Source organism: Miniopterus schreibersii (assembly GCF_964146895.1).
Source record: "Miniopterus schreibersii genome assembly, chromosome: 21".
NCBI classification, from domain to species: Eukaryota; Metazoa; Chordata; class Mammalia; order Chiroptera; family Miniopteridae; genus Miniopterus; species Miniopterus schreibersii.
This window is the reverse complement of record NC_138123.1, coordinates 11,116,044-11,137,199: the sequence shown is the minus strand read 5'-3', so window position 1 is coordinate 11,137,199 and position 21,156 is coordinate 11,116,044. Positions and strand designations below refer to the sequence as shown.

The 21,156-nt window shown below is 39.9% G+C and overlaps 1 protein-coding gene across 2 annotated transcripts in view; it reads left to right on the top strand.

The window, feature by feature from the left end:
* FMN2 (formin 2) overlaps positions 1-21,156 on the top strand; it is a 222,804-nt gene that overhangs the window by 102,078 nt on the left and 99,570 nt on the right. For both annotated transcript variants that reach the window (XM_081124213.1, XM_081124214.1), the window contains one exon: positions 7,419-7,480. In XM_081124213.1, coding sequence (XP_080980339.1) covers positions 7,419-7,480 — 62 coding nt within the window. The remainder of the gene's footprint in view (positions 1-7,418; positions 7,481-21,156) is intronic.

Sequence of the window (21,156 nt, the reverse complement as noted above, 5' to 3'; positions counted from 1 at the left end):
GGTTCAGGATTCGTTGGGCAGCCACCGATGTCTTTATCTTTTGTTCTTGCCTCACGGGGTCATCGGATTCCCGAGGCGTCAGTTTCTGGCCTGGGTAGTGCAGGTGTGCCTGGCGCAGCTCTGGGCCCCAAGTTGGGGAGCAGGCCCTGCTGGAGGTGCAGGTGGAGGTTCTCTAGTCAACACGCAGTCCTGTGCTGTGTGTGGTCCCCCCATGTTCTCATCTTAGTGGCCTGGCCAACATCTGGGCTTGCTGTTTCTTTGCCCAGAGACTTTGTTTTAATTTCTCAAGCAAATAAACCCAACAGAGTCGGGGAGGACGTTTTGGGAATGGAGAGGTAACTGACTGACTGACACCACTCGCCCCGCGCCCCGCGTTTCTGGCACCCCCACCCCACCCCTGCCCTCAGTCGGACAGGTACCTGGTGCTGCCAGTCCTTGCCTCCTGGGTTGGCTCTCAGTGTTCCCGCGGACAGCTGTGGATTCATCACTGTGGGGCTGCGACAGGGACAGCGAGCTGCCATTCGGTCGCTCTCATCACCCCTTTTCTCTTTCAGTCCTTAGGAGTCCCGTTTTGGGAAAATCTCTTTCCTGTATAGTTTTAGTGGAACTTCAGTAAAGAGCAGGACCGGATGCAGGTATTTGGTCTGCCGTCTTAACCAAAGATGCTTCCCATCAAAATACCCACATCGCAGTTCAAGTCAGATGGAGCGTTTGGAAAGTCAGGCGATGCTCTTAGGATCTGGTCCATGTGTCGGTCACTCGGCTTTGAGGATCTTTCCCGGCTGCGGATTCCATTCCCTAGGTCTCCCCCTTGCACAAGCTCTACCTTGCGTTTGTATTATAATTATTTGTCAGTGTCTTTCTACTTCATATTGTGACCTCCTCTAGATAGGAGGGCATAAACTCCATGTCCCCAAAGTGTTTTATATTGCATTTACAACAGAGATAATAAATATTGTCGCATAAATTGAATGGCAACTACTTCCCCCCAAAAGGTGAAACAGACATTCACTGGACACACATCCTTTCCCCTGATTTTAAAGTATAATCACAAGCTGCTTCCAATTCCTTAAACAGGTCACTTAGAAAATTTTTGTTCCTAGTGGCTGGGATATGATGACAGGCCTGGAAGTAGATTAAATGAGAGATGCTTCTGATCTCTGTTACTTACGATGAGTTTCCACTCAAACAAAGGTCTTTGCGTCTCAGCAATTTGCAAGGCTAACCTCGCCTTGGCTTTTCCTGTGGCTTCTGAATTCCCGGGGAGGTAGAGACGGTTTCTCTCGGCCCCTGCCCTCCTCCTTACCCTGCCAGTGAGGAGAGGGCACGAACTGTAAATACGGGCTGATTTGCGCTCATTTTGTGTTTAAGCTTCTGCTGACACTGCTCCCTTCCCATGTACCTTAACCAAAATCAGTGTTGACGATTTCGCTGTGGGGCCTTGTTTAGTTTCCCACGTTACTGCTGGTGCAACTGAGACTGTCCTTGTCCTTTTTGCCAACAGTGTTTTCAACGTAGCTTGTCTAAAATCTCTGAATCAAGACACTGATTTGGAGAGATATTAGTCAAAGACTTTTCATAGATGAACGTTGAAGGGGGCATAGTAATATTAACAGTAACAACCAGTATTTTCTGAGTGTTCGCTGTGTGCATGCCACTCCTTCCAGGGGTTTTACTTGTATCATTTATTCTTCTGCAAAACCCCTATCGGTTAGGGACTGTTAGGTCCATTTTGCAGATGAAGACGTTGAGGTGCTCTAGGTTACACAGATAACAAGCGGTGGCGACTGCTTGACTTCAGGGCCACTGTGTACCCTGCCATCCAGTGCTGTTTGTCAGATGATGCTGTGACATTACATATTATTTATTATCTTTGTGTTTTATGGTTTGAACTATGAAGTTTACTAAAGTGAAGCTAGTTGTTTATGGAAGAACGGTCAGGGCAATCTCAAGGAATATTCAGGTTGTTTAATAAAGTTAGTCGATTTTCAGGAATACTAACCTCAGCTTATTTTTACCTTTTAACGTTGAACAAAGATGTTTTTCCAAAGCCTTCCACCTACTCAGCTTCTTCCAGCTGCAGTGAATTAGGCAGATCATGTAAATGTAGAGGGAAGGGTCTGTCCATATTATTTCAGGCCTCTACGTACCTGTATATCATGTCTCATATGACCGCTGTCTCAGAGATTAGGAGGCTCAACTGATTTATAGGCTACACCTATACAAGAAGTCAGCTTTCCCCACTAGTGCATTTCATCTTTCCACTGAATTATGAGGCTTCTTCGTGTCCTTCATGACTTAGAGCCTAATAGGAAAGCAAAAACTTCAATAAAATGAATAGATGGTAGAGAGCTATAGCGAACCACAAGTTGAGATCTGAAGTCCACAGAACAGCCGGCCATGAATTAGCAACCTGCTGTGGTGGGCGGTCTCTCGGGAGGCCTCGAAAGGTCCCCACCCCTGGCACTCATGCTCTTGCCGAATCTCCCCTTAGGTGTGGGGTGGACCGAGTGACTTGCAATGAATAGACTCTAACAGAGTTGACTTCCCAGATTAGGTTACGGAGAGAAGGTGGCCCTGTCACATGCATGCCCTTTCCACTCTGAGGGAAGCTGGCTCCCTTGGTGTGAGCCGCCCTATGGAGAGACCCATCGGGCAGGAAACTGAGCCAGGCTTTCAGCCAACAGCCAGTGAAGAGCTGAGGCCCTCGGGGTGAGGAACCGAGTCCTGCCCACAGCCCGTGAGGTGGGAATGGGTCCCTCTGCCTCACCTGCACAGGGGATCTCAGCACCAGCCCACAGCACCATTGCATCTGATGAGAAACCCTGAGACAGAGGCACCCGGCTGAGCTGCGCTGGGATTTCTCACCCACAGAAGTGAGATGACATGTATGTTTGCTGCCTTAAGCTCCGAAGCTGCTGTGTAATTGCTGTGCAGAAGTGGATAGCTTGTACTCTTGGTGACAAATGCCATTAGATTTTCTACCTTTTGCGGGGGTCTCGCCCTCTAGTTTAGCAGATCACCCTGGAGGGAAGGGGTGTTAAGACAAGAGACCACAGCGGCTGGGTAAGGGTTCAGGGCTGATGGAGGGAAGGAGCCCTCAAGAGCAGCCCTGAGGCTCCCCTGGTCCTATCCCATCATGGAAACCCCAGATTAAAAAGAAAAAAGAATCCAGATTGGAGTAAATCAGCCACTAACATGTTCCGTGACTTAAAATGTTGCATTGAACAGGAGTCATCATATCATACTGAATTACACCAATCAAGCGAACTTCTCTTCTGGCTGCTTAAAATACGTGAAACACTTACAAATTCGATGAATATGTTGTGAACTTTCATTTCACATGAGTTTCTCTTAACACAGGCCCTTAAAGTGTGGCCCTTGGCCTCTGTGCAGTTCTGCGATGGGCAGCACCGGCTCGGGGTTCCTCCCCTCACGCAGCCATTCAGACGGATAGGCCGTGTGGCCCTGTGGTCTGCGGGTGACTTAATGCTAGAATAATAGACACGTCCCACATTTCTGGCGTTGACAAAGGTGGCTATGGAGGACACCTTAATAGCAAAGAACAGGTGTCCAGGGAATGTGATACAGACATATGACTGTCACCTGCTTGGGTACCTGTGTGTTTGATGTCATGTGTCCAGCACACAGCTGTTTCCTATGTTGGGTCTATAATCCCTGGTGGCTTTGAATAGCTCTTTATGTAATGCAATATTTTAAAATCAAAAGAAAATAGATTTTTTTTTTCGGTTTGGATATTTTATTTTGAGATATTTTTAATATCTTAAGTGGAGTTGACTATTTGAGTGTTAAAATAGGCAATTCCCCTCTTCATTTGGTAACAACATGGTTTAATGCAGGGGCGCTGGGTCTCAGCGAGTGTGTACCAGTGGAGTTCATGAAGAGAGGAGCTATTTGTAGTCACAAGTTTTGATTATTGAAAGCAAGTGTTTAATTCTGAACCTAATTTTTATCTAGCACATTCTCACTCTGTCTCTAGTTTCTAACCAGTATGTTCACAGATAATATACATTTTAAAATTAATTATGTAAATGATTCCAAGGCTTCTTGAATTATCCCTTTTGCTATAAAATGCCTTCTTCTCGCCCCTTGATAAGCATATGCCACAGAGAGAAGTTGTTACGCCATTTGATAAAGCCTCAGAGAAGCTCAGTGTCTTGACCAAAGACACACAGCGTGTTGGTAGAAAAGGCAGGGAGACGACTGTATTCTCTTGTCTCCTTATCACATCCTTGGCATTTAAAAAAGTTTTAGGCTAAAAAATGAAATATCTGTCCATATGATCCGAGGGTGCTCATTAACACACAGACGTTCACAGGTTGTTGAAAGAGTGCAGAAGTCTCCCCATGTTTTAATCCTGGAGAGTTAGGATGCCTTACAAATCGATGAATAATCTTTCAATGTGCAAAGAAAGGCCAGAGTTTTCTCTCGACACCTCCTTAGTCCCCGCACCCTTCCACATAAAACAGAACAGATGCTTCTTGGTTAAATTGAAGTAACATTTATTTATATATAACTATGGGAAAGTAATTAAAGCGGCTTTATAGACCTGCAGGGAAATGGATGGGTGGGGATGTGATGAGTCCCAGACAACGATGGGTGTTCCTGAGTGTCTTCGAGCCAAGGGTAGGAAATAAGTGTGAAATATTTGGCCCCTAATCAGAAGTATAATCACATTAGCATGTACTTGAACATTAGAGAATAAAGTGATATGAATTAAAGATTTATTACTGAATTTTGAATTTATTTATGTTCTGCAATCTAAGCCTCATGCTTAATAGTTTAAATATTAAGTGAAAAAAGACAATATAATTAAACATAATAGTTGTATGTCAGACCGTACATTTAGTTCTAATAATTCTTCATTCAGGTTAAGAGATGCAGTTGGAATTTTTCTCTTTGGTATGTGAGGGCACAGAAACAGAAATAGGAAAAAAAGAAACCTGCTGGACTTTGGGTTATCAGGGACAGAAGAGTTGATTGAACTTGTGTGAAAACTTGAAGAGGGAAGTAATATTAACCGGCCACATGCCAGGTCCTTTGACTGGTTCCTGCCTTTGGTCCCCACACAAGCCAACACATTGCCAGTATTTCCTATTATCTCCCTCTCTCCTCTCTCCCTAAAGAAGCAAAAACTAGTCAAGTTAAGTAACAGCCATGAAGTAATGTGGCAGCAAATAAAAGCTTGAATTTGAGCCCAGTTAAGTTCGATCCCATGGTTTATGTTTCTTCCCCATCGATAAACTGTTTCATAAACGTCATATTTGCTTTTGAGGGACTAGAGGGACCACCACCTGGATACAATCTCGAGACTCAAATGTCCTCTCAAAGAAAGTTGAAATATCAGGAAGCTGACATTTCTGAGTATCTTTTTTCTTGAATCCTTTATTATTAAAAAAATTTATGCACATATATATTTATATAAATCCCTTAGCATGGTCATAGCCAGAAATCTGATTAGGATGGTTTTGTTTTGTAGAAACTCCTGATTACCACCGAATTGTGTTAGCATCTCTCTCAAGTATCAAGCCAACTACAGGAAAATGGTATAGAGTCGCTTTCTATTGAGATTTTTCTGTGTTTGATTCAGAAATGAGGTTTCATGGGTTAGGAACTTCTGTGGACTTGCTTAGGACCCTGTACCTACGGTTAGGACCATATGACATTTATTAAGAGTCTTCAGTACCTGATACTGTGTGAGTTTAAAAGATGAGAAGCCTCAGGATATTCACAAGTAAGGTTTCATGTGGGGGAAACTTGCAGGGACGATATTATGTTTTAAAATGATGAATAAAGTCAGAAGACAATTGTCTCTTTTATGAGTTTTGACTTGATTGTGAATGATTTCATCGAGTTTCTTTTTCTCTTTCCGAGAATGAAATCATACGCTAGATTGACTACCAGCATTGCTTTCATGGTTTTCCCTGTCAACCTCTTGCTGTATCGCCAGAGGAATGTAAAAATACTGGATTATTAGCTAGTGAATTTGGAAGTCAGACCTTTGGGTTCACTGTAAGAATTTCTTTAAGGGATAGACTCTGTACAAACCCAAAGGGAGTAATTTCATACATGCACTTGCTATCTTTATTTGGGTTTTGTGTATCTTGTTACATTATTTATAGCTACATTACCTCCAATGGAAATCATTTGTTAACCCCTTTTATTTAATTTTTGAAATACAGTCAAAGATAGTTGGGCAGTGTTTTTACTACTTTGAAACATTAGTTTGTCATATGTTTGCCTTATGTGGTCTGAGGAGTGAAAAGATTTGTCTGAGAATCTTAATCAAATTCTTAAATTGATATCTGAGACCTAATATTTTTGGACATGGAGATAGTGGAATATTATTAGGATGGAAGTGTCATATTCTACATGCTATAATTTTTGTTGGTGAATCATGGGCCCTGTTCCCAGCTTCAAGCAGAAAAGCGAAATTATCTTGGTTAGGTTAGAATTCTCATCTATCATACGCTTCCATTTCCCACTTGCCTTTCCGAATTCCTTCTTGGGATTTTGCCAGAGTCAACTAGAAAATGTTTCATGGACTTTAAGCTTTGAGAGAAAAGACACTGCAAAATGCCTCCGTTATCCAAACAAACACAGCCAATTTGTGATTATTCACGTTGTGATTTTTCTTCTAGAAATCTTTAATTCCACAAGAACTTCACCTGCTACTTGGCACAACTCTGATCAGGGAAAATTCTCCTCATTTCTAACTACTGTGTATGCAAAACACTTTTAATTAACCCGTATCCAAACTGAGTTGTAAAACACACTGACTCCAAAATACAATACAATTCTCAGGGCCCAAAAATGCATTTAAGAACCTACTCCCAAATTCTGATGATCCATTCCACTTTCCCGTACAACCATGGGTGGTTTATATATTGAGTCAATTTTTAAGGATGCATCTGTGCTCATCTCAATACCGTAATCAAAGAATTGTTCTTTTATACAATTTTAAAAATTATAACAGGAAATGCACCTATCATTTCTATATTAAGTCCATCAGTTTAGTGATTAGACTTAACCTGCGTCATACGTCTTTAGAGAAGTGGGCAGATATGAGCAGTTGGTCCTTCAAAGACACTCACAGTTTATCTTTGACTTTTGACTGGGCCATATGTGAGATTTTGTGTTTGTGGAGCAAGTGAAAGCTTGAACACTTTACCTCTGCCCCCATTGAATCCCTGGTCTTTATAGTTGGGCAGATGAATGCGCTGAAGTGAGAGCCCCCACGCTCACTGACTGCTGGGCCATGGACACCACTCTGGAGCTGGTCACTGCTGCTCAAGACGGCCAGACGTCTTTTCACAGCTGGCTTATGGCTAAATAACTTATATTCTTTCTTCTCTCTCTCTCTCTCTCTCTTTTTCTCTCTCTCTCTTTTTTTACAGCTGTTGTGAACTTGGACAATTCTGTGGTTGATCTGGAGACTCTTCAAGCTCTCTATGAGAATGTGAGTAATAGAAGGAATTTTAAGTGTGAGTATATAATACATACACGATACTTGTCACTGTATTCATCTAGGCTTGTTGCTTTAAGGAGGAAATTTGATCTGTGTGTAGTGAACTTGTGTAAGTATAGATTTGTTAAAAATACTTTCTAGGAACATACTGGACAAGCGTGTGGTTCATCGTTTCAAAGATAGTGATTGAAAGCACGCTGTGTGTGAGGTCATACACATTCCGTTTTTGTAACTCCAATAACAGTAAAGACTCATGTGGGGGTCATTGGAGCTGAGCACTCTTCTGTACACTAGCTCATTTAATCTTTACATGAAAACTATAAGCAGGTACAATTATCCCCACTGTACATAGAGGAATTTTAGGCATGGAGAAGTTAGATGACTTGCTCAAGGTCACGTAGCTAGTGATGTGACGTACCTGGATTGAATTCATTTGGACTCCAGTGCTCTAAACTCCCACAGTTTAATTCACCAAGTGGCAGGGCACTCTGGCTGCCTTCTGAAGCATTTGGCAGGAAAAGAGGAAGGTGTCAGGGGAGAATGGCCGTGGCATGGTGTAGTCCGTGCCTTTGGAAAGGTGGCCTATGCAGTGCTATGTGGAATGGTTTTAGCTGGGACGTGGCATGAAGTAACATTGATTCAGGCCGTAAGAAAGCAGTTGTCTTTTCAGTGCTTTTGATTATACCTGTGAGAAAGTCTCAGGGGGCCCCTGTTTGTCTCTAATAATTTTGGGTTCTTTTTTCATTTTATTCCTGATCTTGCCTGGCGTTGAGCTTCTAGGCTCTTTGGGGGCGCGGCCTTAGTTGGTCCTTGACTTTTTTCATTGCCAAGGCAAAGAATCCCTGGCTTTGGGAGACACATGTGGTGGCCAGGATGCAGACTGCCTTCCCTGACCACTCCCTGAAGACAGTGTATTCAGCCCACTTGTCTGCTCTTGAATTTGGTACTTTTTAAACATATGTATACGTGGTTTCCCCTGTGAGATCAAGACCTTTGTAAGAGAAAATAGTTCTCATGGGGCACTGCACAGAATCTGTCAGTCAGACTTAGAGTTGCTACCCAGTCGGTGACCACAGGCCCTCAGACTGGGTCATGAATGAAGACTGAGAGGGAAGGTTTCAGTGGTTTATTATGTAGTTGACGCTACATGGTGGAAAACCGGAGAAAATAAATTATGCATTTAGTATAATAACCCAGGGAGATGGTTATTTAAAACATAGTCATTTAGAGGTACAGAGAGTTCTCATTTCTCTTGAATCCTTTATACCAACCCTCTCCCAACCAAGGGAGGTCCATGGAAGAAGTGAGGAAATACAGGTAAAATAATCTTTTCAGCAGGTCATATTGATGTATGATGTCGGTGTATATATAGCTCTGTTTCTCGTGCATTCCTTATATACGCAGCTATACATGGGTTTACGTATGTACATAATATATATCTATATGTGTGTGTATATTATATAAAGACATATGAATGTCTTATTTTAACCCGAGCTTTTGTCTGTTGGGGATTTTCTATTACTGCTTCAAATTCATTGCTAGTAATCAGTCTGTTCAAATTCCCTGTTTCCTTCTGGTTTAGTTTTGGAAAGTTGCATATTTCTAGAAACGGATCCATATCTTTTAGATTGTTCAATCTGTTGGATAAAGTCAGAAGACAGTTGTATCTTCTATGAGTTTTGACTTGACTGTGAATGATTTCATGTTTATAGTATTCTTTAAGGGTCCTTTGTATTTCTGTGCTGTGGACTGTACTATATTTTCTTTCATTTCTGATTGTATTTATTTGTGCGCTCTCTCTTTTTTTTAATGAGGTTTGTCCATTTTATTTATCTTTTCAAAGAGCCAGCTCGTAGTTTCATTGGCTTCTCTATTATTATTTTAGTCTCCACTTATTTCTGCTCTGATCTTTATGATTTTAATCCTCATACTTACTTTGGTTTCTTTTCCCCCCTGGTTTCTTTAGGTGTAATGTTGGATAGATTCTCTATTTGGGATTTTTTCCTGTTGCTTGAGGTTGGCCTGTATAGCTACAAACTCCCCTCTTAGAACTACTTCTATTGCATCCCATACATTTTGGCGTTATTTTTTCATTTTAATTTGTGTCGAGGTAGTTTTCGATTGCTTCTTTGATTTCTTCTTGGATCCATTCGTTGTTTAGTGGCGTGATATGTAATCTGCACGTATTTATGTTTTTCCATTTCTTCCTGTAGTTGATTTCTAGTTTCATTGTGGTCAGAAAATATGCTTGCCATATTTAATCTTCTTGAATATATTGGGACTTGTTGTCCGTTCTGGAAAATGTTTTAAGTGCACTTGAGAAAAGTGTGTATTCTGCATTTTTGGAATGAAATATCCTTAAAATGTCTATTAAGTAGATCTTGCCTAATGTGGCACTTAAGGTCATTATTTCCTTATTAATTTTCTGTCTGGATGATTTTCCATGGAGGTGGTCCCCTACTCTTATTGTATTCTGGTTAATATCTGCCTTTACATGCATTAATATTTGCTCTATGTAAGTGTGTGCACCTTTTTGGCTATGCTGATACTTGTAATTGCTATACCCTCTTCTTGGAAAGGCCTCTTTATCTTCTTTGCCTCTATCTTTCTTTGCCTCTCTGCACATTCTTTGTTTTAAAGTCTGTTTTGTCTGGTGTGAGTATTGCTACCCCAGCTTTCTTTTTATTTCTGTTTTCATGGAATATCTTTATCTATCCCTTTACTTTCAATGTAAAGTAAGTCTCTTGTGGGTAGCATATAGATGGGTTTTGGATTTAAAAAATATATATATCCATGTATTTCAATTGGAACATTTAGCCTGTTTGCATTTAAAGTTATTATTAGATAGGTTCTTATTACCATTCCCGTAATTGTTTTTTTACTTTTTCATTTTGTTTTCTTCACTGTTCTTCTCTTGATCTCTTTTCTTCTGATTTGCTATTTTCTTCAGTGTTTTGCTTGGGTTCCTTTCTCTTTACTTTTTGTGTTTTACATAGGTTTTTGCTGTGGTTATCATGAGGTTAATAAATATCCACATATATGTATAGCAGTCTATTTAAAACTGATGTGTTTAAGTTCAAATTCATTTTAAAAGCACTATGGTTTTACTCCTCTGTGCACTCTATGTTTTTGATGTCATTTTATATCTTTCTGTTTTGTGTGTCCCCTACCTGTTCATTCTAATTATAGTTAATTTTGCTACTTTTGATTTTTAACCTTCATATTAGCTTTTTAAGTGACTGACTCACTGTGTTTATTATATATTTGCTTTTACCAGTGAGATGTTTTTTTCCTCCTCTATTTTCTTATTTCTGGTTATGGCCTTTTATTTTCTTCATAAAGAAGATCCTTTAAAATTTTTGCGAAGTCTGTTTAGTGGAAGTAAACTCCTTTAGTTTTTGCTCGTCAAAGAAACGCTTTATCTCTCCTTCATTCCAAATCATAACCTTTCCAGATGCAGTATTATAGGTTATAGATTACAAGTTACTTTATTTCAGCACTTTTTATGTTTCCTGCCACTCCCTTCTGGCCTGTAAAGTTGCTGCTGAGAAATCAGGTGATAGCCTGAAGGGGTTCCCTTGTATGTGACTTGCTGTTTCTTTCTTGCTGCCTTCAAGATTGTCTCTGTAGCCTTAGCTTTCAATTAAAATATATCTCTCTGTGAACATCTTTGGGTTTATTTTGTTTGGAACTCTCTGTGCTTCTTGTACGTAAATATCTTCCCCCATGCCCCATATTAGGAAAGTTTTCAACTATTATTTCTTCAAATATACTTTCTGCCTGTTTCTCTCTCTCTTCTCATTCTGGAATCTATATAATGCAAATGTCAACAAGCTTGATGTTGTCTCAGAGGTCCCTTATACTACCCTCATTTTTAAAAATTCTTGCTTTTTGCTGTCCTGATTGTGTGATTTCCACAATTCTTACTTTCAGGTCACTAATTTATTCGCCTGTATAAATTCATCTGCTGTCAATTTCTTCTAATCTGTTCTTCATTTTAGTTATTGTATTCTTTACTCTGATTTTTTTTATTATATTTTCTGACTTTTTTTGAAGTGCTCTCTGAGTTTCTCTATTCTACTCTCAAGTTTGTTGAGAATCTTTATAACCCTTTCTTTGAATTCTTTATCAGGCAGATTATTTATCTCCATTTCATTGGAGTTTTTCTGTGGAGTTTTTTTTCCTTCCTTTACTTGAGATGTATTCCTCCGTTCCCCCATTTTATTTGACTTTCTGTATTTGTTCCTATGAATTGTATGAAATAGTTGTCTCTCCCCATGTAGAAAGAATAACCTCTGTAGACTGTGTGATGCATGATTTTCGCAGGCCAGTGGTAGGGTTGGCAGGTGTGGAGCCTGGGTTGTAACCTGGCCAAAACGAGTGAGTTTTCTGTGTGCCCTTATGATCTGGGTGGGGCTGCCTGATGTGCATGTAGCTTGCCTGTCTCTTTGTCTGTTGCAGGAGCCAAGTCTAGGTGAGGCTGGGCTGAGTGCGTGTGTTGTATTGTCCTACCTAGTTCCTTATTTTCTTACCACAGGGTAGCCTTATGAATTTTAGATTTGTGTTTGTTGTGGTTTTTTTGGTTTTTTTTCCTATTTTGTGTGGGGGAAAAAAGCTAGTGGGATTTTGATATAAATTGCATTGAATCTGTAGTTATTTTTGGTAGTATTGACACCTGAACAACATTAAATCTTTCCATCCATAAACACAAAATATATTTGATTGTGTCATCTTTAATTTTTTATCAATATTTTATAGTTTGTAATGTATAAATCTTTCACTTCCTTAATTAAGTTTATGCCTAAGTATTTTAAGTATTTTATTCTTCTTATGTTATTGTAAATGGGATGTACCATATTAATTGATTTTTATATATTGAACCATCCTTGCATCTCAGGGATAAATCCCATCTGGCCATGGCGAATGATCATTTAAATTTTTCTGTTGAATTCAGTTTGCTAGTATTTTATTGAGGATTTTTACATCTAGTGCTCATTAGAGATACTGGCCTGTAGTTCTCTTTACTTGTAGTGTCTGCCTGGTTTTGATATTAGGCTAATGCTGGCCTCATAAAATGTGTTTGGAAGTATTTCTTCCTCTTTAGGTTTTTGGAAGAATTTGAGAAGGATTGGCATTAATTCTGCTTTAAATGTTTGGTAGAATTTGCCAGTGAAGCCATCTGGTACTGGGCTTTTATTTGTTGGGAGGTTTTTGATTACTGATTCATTCTCCTTGGTCATTATTGGTGTGTTCAGACTTTTTCTTTCTTTGTGATTTAATCTTAGTAGGTTATATGTTCCTAAGAATTTATCCTTTTCTCCTAAATTACCTATTTTGTTGGCTTATAATTTTTCATAGTTGTCTCTTATGATCCTTTCTGTTTTGTGGCATCTGTCCTTATGCCTCTTTCATTTCTGATTGTGTTGTACTTTTTATCTTGTTTTCATTGTTATTCTAAGGTTTGTTAATTTTATCTTAAAAACAACTCTTAGTTTTACTGATTTTTTTCCCCCTATTATTTTTGTATTCTGTTTCACTTATTTCTGTTTTAATTTTTATTATTATCCTTCCTTCTGCTAACTTTAGTTTGTACTTCTTCTAATTTTTTGAGGTGTAAAGTTAAGTTGTTAACTCTTTTTTAATGTAGGTGTTTATTGTTATAAGCTTCCCTTTTTGTACTACCTCTGCTGCATCTCATAAGTTTTGACATGTTGAGTTTTTACTTTCAGTTGTCTCAAGATATTTCCTAATTTACCTTTCTATTTCTGCTTTGACCCATCAGTTATTCAAAAGTGTGTTGCTTAATTTCCACCTGCTTGGGTAATTCTCAGGTTTCTTTTAGCTATTGACTTCTTGTTTCATTTAATTATCATTAGGAAAGATTCTTGGTATAATTTTAGTCTCCTTAAATTTGTTAAAACTTGTTTTGTGAACTCTAGCATGTGATCTATCCTGGAGAATGTCCCAAATGTGCTTGGGACAAATGCATATTTTATTGCTGTTGGGTTGAGAATTCCGTATATGTCTGTTTGGTTCATTTGTTCCATGGTGTTAATCATGTCCAGAGTTTCTATGTTGATTTTCTGTCTGCTTGATCTATTTATTATTATTTTTTAAAATATATCTTTATTGATTTCAGAGAGAGGGAGAGAGAGTTGAAACATCAAGGATGAGAGAGTCATGGTTGATCAGCTGCCTCCTGCACGCCCCCTGCTGGGGACTGAGCCCGAAACCTGGGCATGTGCTCAGACCGGGAATCGAACCTTGATCTCCTGGATCCTAGGTTGATGCTCAAACACTGAGCCATGCCCAGCTGTGCGATCTGTTTATTATTGAAAATGGGGTGTTGAAGTCTCCTACTCTTATAGTCATGAATGGAGTAATGATGTTTTGGTCAACTGCTGATCTCATGTATTACAGTGGTCCCATAATATTATAATGGAGCTGAAAAATTTGTCACCTACTGATGTTGTACCTGTCATAGTGTCATAGAACAACACATTACCACACGTTCATGATGATGCTGGTGGAAACTAACCCACTGTGCTGCCTGTTGTACAAAAGTATAGCACATATAATTATATACATGGTACTTGATAGTGAAAATAAATGACTGTTACTCATTTATATATTTACTATATTACATTTTTTGTTATTATTTTAGAGTGTACTCTTTCTAATTTTAAAAAATTTTGCTGTAAAATAGTATGTTGTGTTTTTCCAGCACAGCCTCATGCATCTTGTTTTTACTGCGTCTCTTGATTGCATTGTTTGTCTTGTGCTAGATTTAATACCATGTGCACAGGTTTTTGTGGCCTAGGAGCAATCGACTATACCATACATTCTAGAGGTGTAGTAGGTTATACCATCTAGCTCTGTGTAAGTGCACTCAACAATTGCACAATGCCAAAATCACCTAAGGACACATTTCTCAGAATGTATCCCTGTCATTTTTGGCATGTGACTGTATTGTATTTCTGTCCTTTTGTCCCTGCAGACCTGTCAGCGTTTGCTTTATATATTTAAGTGCTCTGAAGTTGGGTGCATGTGTATTTATAATTTATACTTTCCTAATTCATCTTTTTTTATCATTACCTAATGACCTGCTTTGTCTCTTGTGATAGCTTGACCTAAAGTCTATTTTGTCTGATACAAGTATAACTGCTTCTGCACTCTTGGTTATTAATTGCATGGACTTGAGTGTCTTTTTGCACCCATTTACTTTCAGCCTCCATGTATCTTTAAATCTGAAGGTGAGTCTCTTGTAGACAGCATACAGTGAAATCTCTGTCTTTTGATTGGTGAGATTAAGCCTAAAGCAATTATAGGTAGGAAAGTATTTATTACCATTTTATAAAACTCTTTCCTGTTTGTCTTGTAGTACTTTTGTCTGTCTTTCTGTTTCTGTCTTCCTTTGTGTTTTCGTTGTTTTGGGGGGAGTACGGGCGGTTTGTATTCCTATGCTATGAATCCTTTCTCATTTTCTTTCGTGCATCATTAATTATTATATTTTAGTTATATTTTTAATGTTGTGCCCTTTATCTTTTATACTAGAATTAAAAGTGATTTTCCTACCACTGTTAGAGTAATGCAGTGTTCTTTGTCTATATACTTGCCTTTACCAATGAGTTTTATATTCTCTTATGCAATGTGTTGTTGTTTAGTGTCTTCATTTGAAGTTCAAAGACCTTTAGCATTTCTTGCAAGACATTTCAAGTGATGATAAACTCCCTCAGCTTTTGTCTGTCTAGAAAAGTTTTCATTTCTCCTTTACTTTTGCAGGACAGTTTTGTTGAGTATTCTATTCTTTGCTGGCAGGTTTTTTCTTTTTCTTTCAACACTTTGAATATATCAGCACTTTGAATATATCTCATTCCCTCCTGTCCTACAAGGGGTAACTGCTTAAAAACCTGCTGATTGCCTTAGGGGGATTCCCATGTTTGTGGCATGTTACTTTTCTCTCACTACTTTCAAAATTCTCTTTGTTTTTGACTCTCAACACTTTAATCATAATATGCCTCAGGGTCAGCTTCTTTGTATTAATGTCATGTGGGGTTTGTTGAGCTTCATAAATTGAGACATTCATATCTTCTCAAAGATCCTTGCAATTTTCAGCCATTATTTCTTTAAGTTTTCTGCCCCTTTTTCTCTCTCTCTTCTAACTGCTAGGACTCCCATAATGTACATATTGGTCTGCTTATGGTGTATTGTAAGTCCCTTAAGTTATGTTCACTCTCATTTATTTTTCTTTATGCCCCTCCTGCTGGATCATTTCCAATGACCTGTTTTTGAGATCACTGATCCTTTCTTCTCCTTGATCTAGTCTGATATCGAATCCTTTTTTTGAATTTTTATTTCAATTATTGTATTCTTTAGTACCACTATTTGTGTTTGGAGCATTTTAATATTTTCCGTCTTTTATTTTGGAATTCTCACTTGTTTATGCATCGCTCTCCTGACCTTGGGGAGTATCTTTAACACAGTCATTTTCAATTCTCCATTTGGTAAATCACATGCCCCAATTTCATTAGAGTTGGTTTCTGGAGATTTTTCTTGTTCTTTTATTTGGAACTTATTTCCTTGTTTCTTCATGTTCCTTGACTCCTTGGGTTGGTACTCTTACCTTAGATAAAACAGCCTGGCCTTGTGCAGAAGACCCTCACCGACCGCTTCTCCACAGATTTTGAGTATTCTCTTGAACCCCCATGCTAGTCCAAACTGCCGTCATTGTTCACAGAGTCCCCCAGGTAGCGAGAGTATTCTGGGTCCCATCAGTCCTCTGAGACAGGGAAGCTAGAAGCCAGCCCCTTAAGAAGCTGCTGGAAATATCGAGATGCTAGATGTGTAGTCCAGCTCCTTCCCTCCTGAGAAAGACGCAGGGAACTAGAGTTTGTTGCCTGATTGCTCTGTGCCGAACCAGGGAGAGGAGCTGTGGCAAGTGCCTGCATGCTTGTTCAAACTGCTACTATTATGTTCTTTAAAAGATGACATTTTAAGTAGGCATGGCAGGAGATGAAGACAGAAAGCCACGTGGATGTCTCAGGGATGACATCCTGCCTGAGGTGTGCGCAAGCCTGATAAATTTAAGGAACAGCAGGGAGGCCCAAGTGAAATGGTGCGTGAGAGGGGAATGTAATCAGGCATATATTGAGGGACCAGCCCTCTAGAGCCTTGTAAGCCTCTGTAAGATTTTAACTTACTCTGAGTAAAATGGGAAGTTAATACAGGGTTTTAATCAGAGGATCCCTGTTGTAGAAGAAAAGTTCTGATTACCGTTGAATAGATTATGGAGAGGCAAAGTGGAATGTCAGAGACTGTTAGGAGTAAGAAATGATGGTGGCTTGGGCCATAGTAGAAGCAGTGGTGTGGTGAGAAGGGGTCCGATTCTGGAAATACTTTGAACAGTAGGTCAAATAGAATTTGCTAGTAGTTTGCATATGAACTGTGAGAAAGAGGAATCTAGGGCAGCCCCCAGGATTTCGGCCTGAGCAATGGGAGCAGTAGGGGACCATTAACTGATATGTGGGAGTGCTTTGTAAGGATGGGGAGGTAATCTGTCTTGGTCACGTTAGGTTTGAGTCATTTATTCATTCAATCAGTATAAGAGCTTAGTAGTCTCAAGGCAGAAAATGGAATGTGGGCTCTGAGTGTTATCAGCGGGCTCTGGTCTATCAATCTGGGTTCAGGCGGGGGACAGAAACCGCAGACTAACGTCAACAGGGAAGTTTATCACGATGAATGACTAATCTGTGATGGGAGCGTGCGAAGATGGAAAGAGAACTCTAACTGGTACCCTAGGGCTGAGGGAGAGCACCCAAGGAAGGATAGACTGGGAAGGGAGGTGCTCTTCCCGAGGCTTCAGTGCGGCTCCCCAGTTTGCCTGGGCCACAGCAGGTCCCCGGTCTTTTGGCAGCAGGAAACAATTCTGGGTGGCAGGTGTGTTATAGCTGGGACTGCAGGAGTCAGGGTGCTGCGTGGAGCATGAAGCCCACAGCGTACGGAGACCATGTTGACAGAGCCGAGAAAACAAGCCTCAGGGTACAGGTGAGCCATGGCTGGTGCGGGTGCACAGTTCGTGGTGTCCACATAAGGAGTGTAGAGGTCACTGGGCCTAGGCTAGGACTTCAAGGTTTCCTAGAGGCTCTGCACACTCTGGGTGTACTGCTGTGGCTGTGGCTGTGGCTGTGGCTGTGGCTGTGGCTGTGGCTGTGGCCGTGGCCGTGGCCGTGGCCGTGGCCGTGACAGAGGATGCCCAGATGTCCTCACACACCACACTACTGATTAATTGTGTAGCAGGAGGAAGAAAAGACAACCCCCTGCACACCAGAATCAGGGACAGGGGCCCCTTTGCTCCTTCAGTGTCCCTCCAGCACCTCCTACTGGCAGAGCTTAACATTGTGTTCATTATGAAGGAAGAAATTCTAAGAGCCCGCCCGTGATCTCAGAGGGGGCTCAACGGGGTAAATTGAGGGCTGAGAGTCAATAACTCACTCAGACAGTAAGGAGGGTTGAGGACTGGGGAGTTTGCTTTTATTTGGCATGTAATTCACATGTGTCTTGCCACTCTTTATGATGTGAGCCCCGCTCATGGGAGGGTATCTCCAGAAGGAAAAGGCACATGGGCATACTTGGACTTGACTTGGCTTCTTCTTGGAAATGTTTCAAACTTTTTTGTGTTCGCATAACTGTGACGATGAATTTCAGGTGGAACAGTGATTGAAAAGTATCTGAATGGAATTGTAATTTTGCCTTCATAGTTTAATAACGGTGTTTGAGGGAACGTTTAAATTTTGTGTAGAAAATATCTAGAAAAAATAAACGAGTTTAATGTTTAAACTCTGTTGTTATTAAATAGGTGAGGAATAATCTTATTTAGCATTCCTCTACTTATCCTGAGGGCAAAATAACATAACTAACCTGAAACCTTTCCCATAAATACGTGCTTTCTTTTTTGCCAGATGCTTAAATGTCATTGGGCTGTTTTAAAGTAGTTGTATTTGATCTCTGTGAAGCAGATGGAAGTATTTGTTATACAAGCCTTATTTAGAATATAATCTTTTTTCCTCCCCTAATTGCATATGTTTGGCAGTGAGCTTTCTCTTCTAGATGTGAATGAATTTTGGGCAGTCTCCAAATCTAAACACACCCTAATTTCAAAAAGCACAATCCTGAAGGCCCAATTCCTGTTTATTGGGGAATTAAAACCTAGTGAAACTACAAAGTTACCAAATACAGCACATCCTTCTGAGTTTTCAAAACCAAAACTCTTTATAGTTTACTCGGGGTTATTGACTATCATTGAGTTCAGATAGTAAAGACTCTTTATAAGCAGTATATAACATATACAGTTGGTTCAATATGTCTTTTGCTTCTGATTTTTAATATACATATACTCTTTTTAAAATATATTTTTATTTATTTCAGAGAGAGAGAGAGGGAGAGAGAGAGAAACATCAATGATGAGAGAGAGTCATTGATTGCTCCCTCTTGCATGCCCCACACTGGGGATCAAGCCCACAATCCGGGCATGTACCCTGACCAGGAATCGAACTGTGACCTCCTGGTTAATAGGTCGATGCTCAACCACTGAGCCACGCCGGCCGGGCTATACATATACTCTTGATACGGCACAGTGAGTGTGTGAGTGTGTGGGAAGTGGTGGGGTGTGGAATGAGGAATGGCGAAGTAGTAGATTCCTTATTTTTTTCAGTGTGTTGAATGATTAATATCAAGTCAAAAATATGTCTGTAAAAATGTCCACGTATAACTTAGTTGAATTGTGATTTTCAGATAATGGTTGAATTTTTCCTTTATTTCATGTTTAAGAAACAAAAAAACCTTAAATATTAAAATAAAACTAAACCTTGGAAGTGGATCCTATTAGAAGTTCAGTTGAAGAAAAAAAAAAATTTATAAAAGGATTGAAAGGGGGGAAAATTCCACACACCTTTGTAATTAAATGGCTCTAATCCAATTAGAGGGGGGGGGGCAGGTAGGGTTGAAAGAATTCGAGGTTTAAATTTACACTTTTCAGGATTGGATTTCACAGGCATCCTTTATAGTTTTAGTAACCTTTATTTTAGGGTTGTAGTTGAGATACCATGAACTCTAATCTGTAAATACAAGTACATGTCACATGATAGCATCCTCAGAAGTATGTACCATATACAGTAATGAAAATGAATTGGATTAACCATCTGTGTTCCCATAACTTCCTAGAGGTATTTAATTGATTCATGTTTTAAGCAACATTTAATCATTAGTTTCTTCAAACAAATGTGAGAGGAGTGTTTACTTTTTCCACATAGCTGTTTTAAAACTATCATATTCACATGTTTTGTTGTTTTATTGAGTCAGTTCATGAAATCCCTGCAAATATGCTTTCTTTTTTTAAAAATCCTCTTCCAAGGATGTTTTTTTCCATTTCTTTTCAGAGAGAGTGGAAAGGGTGGGAGAGGGGAGAAAGAGAGAGAGAAACAGTGATGTGAGAGAGACACATCAATTGGTTGCCTCCTGCATGAGCCCCAACCAGGGCCTGGGATCGCGCCTTCAACCGAGGTCCATGCCCTTGGCTGGAATCGAACCCAGGACCCTTCAGTCTGCGGGCCGACACTCTAACCACTGAGCCAAACTGGCTAAGGCAATATGCTCATTTTCAACTATAAATGTGCTTAAGGTGAATTTCAGAATTAAAAACGAAAAGCTTCAGATCTCGAATCACTTACAGATTGACTCTGCAGACCTAACAAAAACCAGAAATGATATTTCTTTCTTGTACATGTGGGATGTGACATCACTGCCAAGTCATAAAACCATTGACTGATTTCTTACAGCTCTGCTCCTTTTAGATAAACCAGTGCATTCCTGAAAAATGCAGGGTAAAGGGTTAACACTGCTGCATTGGACATAGGAGGAAATACACGACACGATTGTTCATATGAAACTGTCATCTTAATTTGAGATTGTAATTTGGTGATATCCAAAGGTTGACTTATTGGAGAACAGTTAGCATTGTTATGGTCACTATTGGCTTGTAGAATTGATAGCTACTTACTGGTTGCGGGTGGATTCCCTGAGCACTTCTTTTTCATGTTTCTTGTTAGTTTTGCGCGGTCCGGTCACGCAAAGCTATGGTCTCTCCACTTCACCGTCTAGCGGCAAGGTCCCAGCTGTTTGCCCTCCAGCCACCTGGCTCTCTGTTTCTCAAAATCTGTTCGATCCCACCTCTAGAGCAGCAGCTTTGACAAAAGCTCTTCTTTCAGACAGGACATTTCTACTGACCATCTCTTGCTAGTCAACAGTGCTGAGCCTTTAAAAGCTCTCCTTCCTTTCTTCCCTAGGAATTCTTCCCAGTCACAAATCCTATCGCAGACTCTTAGAGACCTTGCGGGTAGAGCACTTCACCGAGTTCTTCTGTACATGTACACTTGTCTTTATTCTTGTCTTTTCCAGTATCGTGGAAGTTCTGTGTCTATTTTTTCCTTAGTATTATATTGCCTTGGCACATACTAAGCAGCACAAACATGGTTTACCAAATGAATGCAGTTATTTATGAGACTTACAACACTAGCCTTGACAAGTTCTCTTAAACAAAGCATCTTATAAAATATCAAGGATTTGATCATATTTTTTATTTATTTATTGAATGTGTTGGAGTGACATTGGTT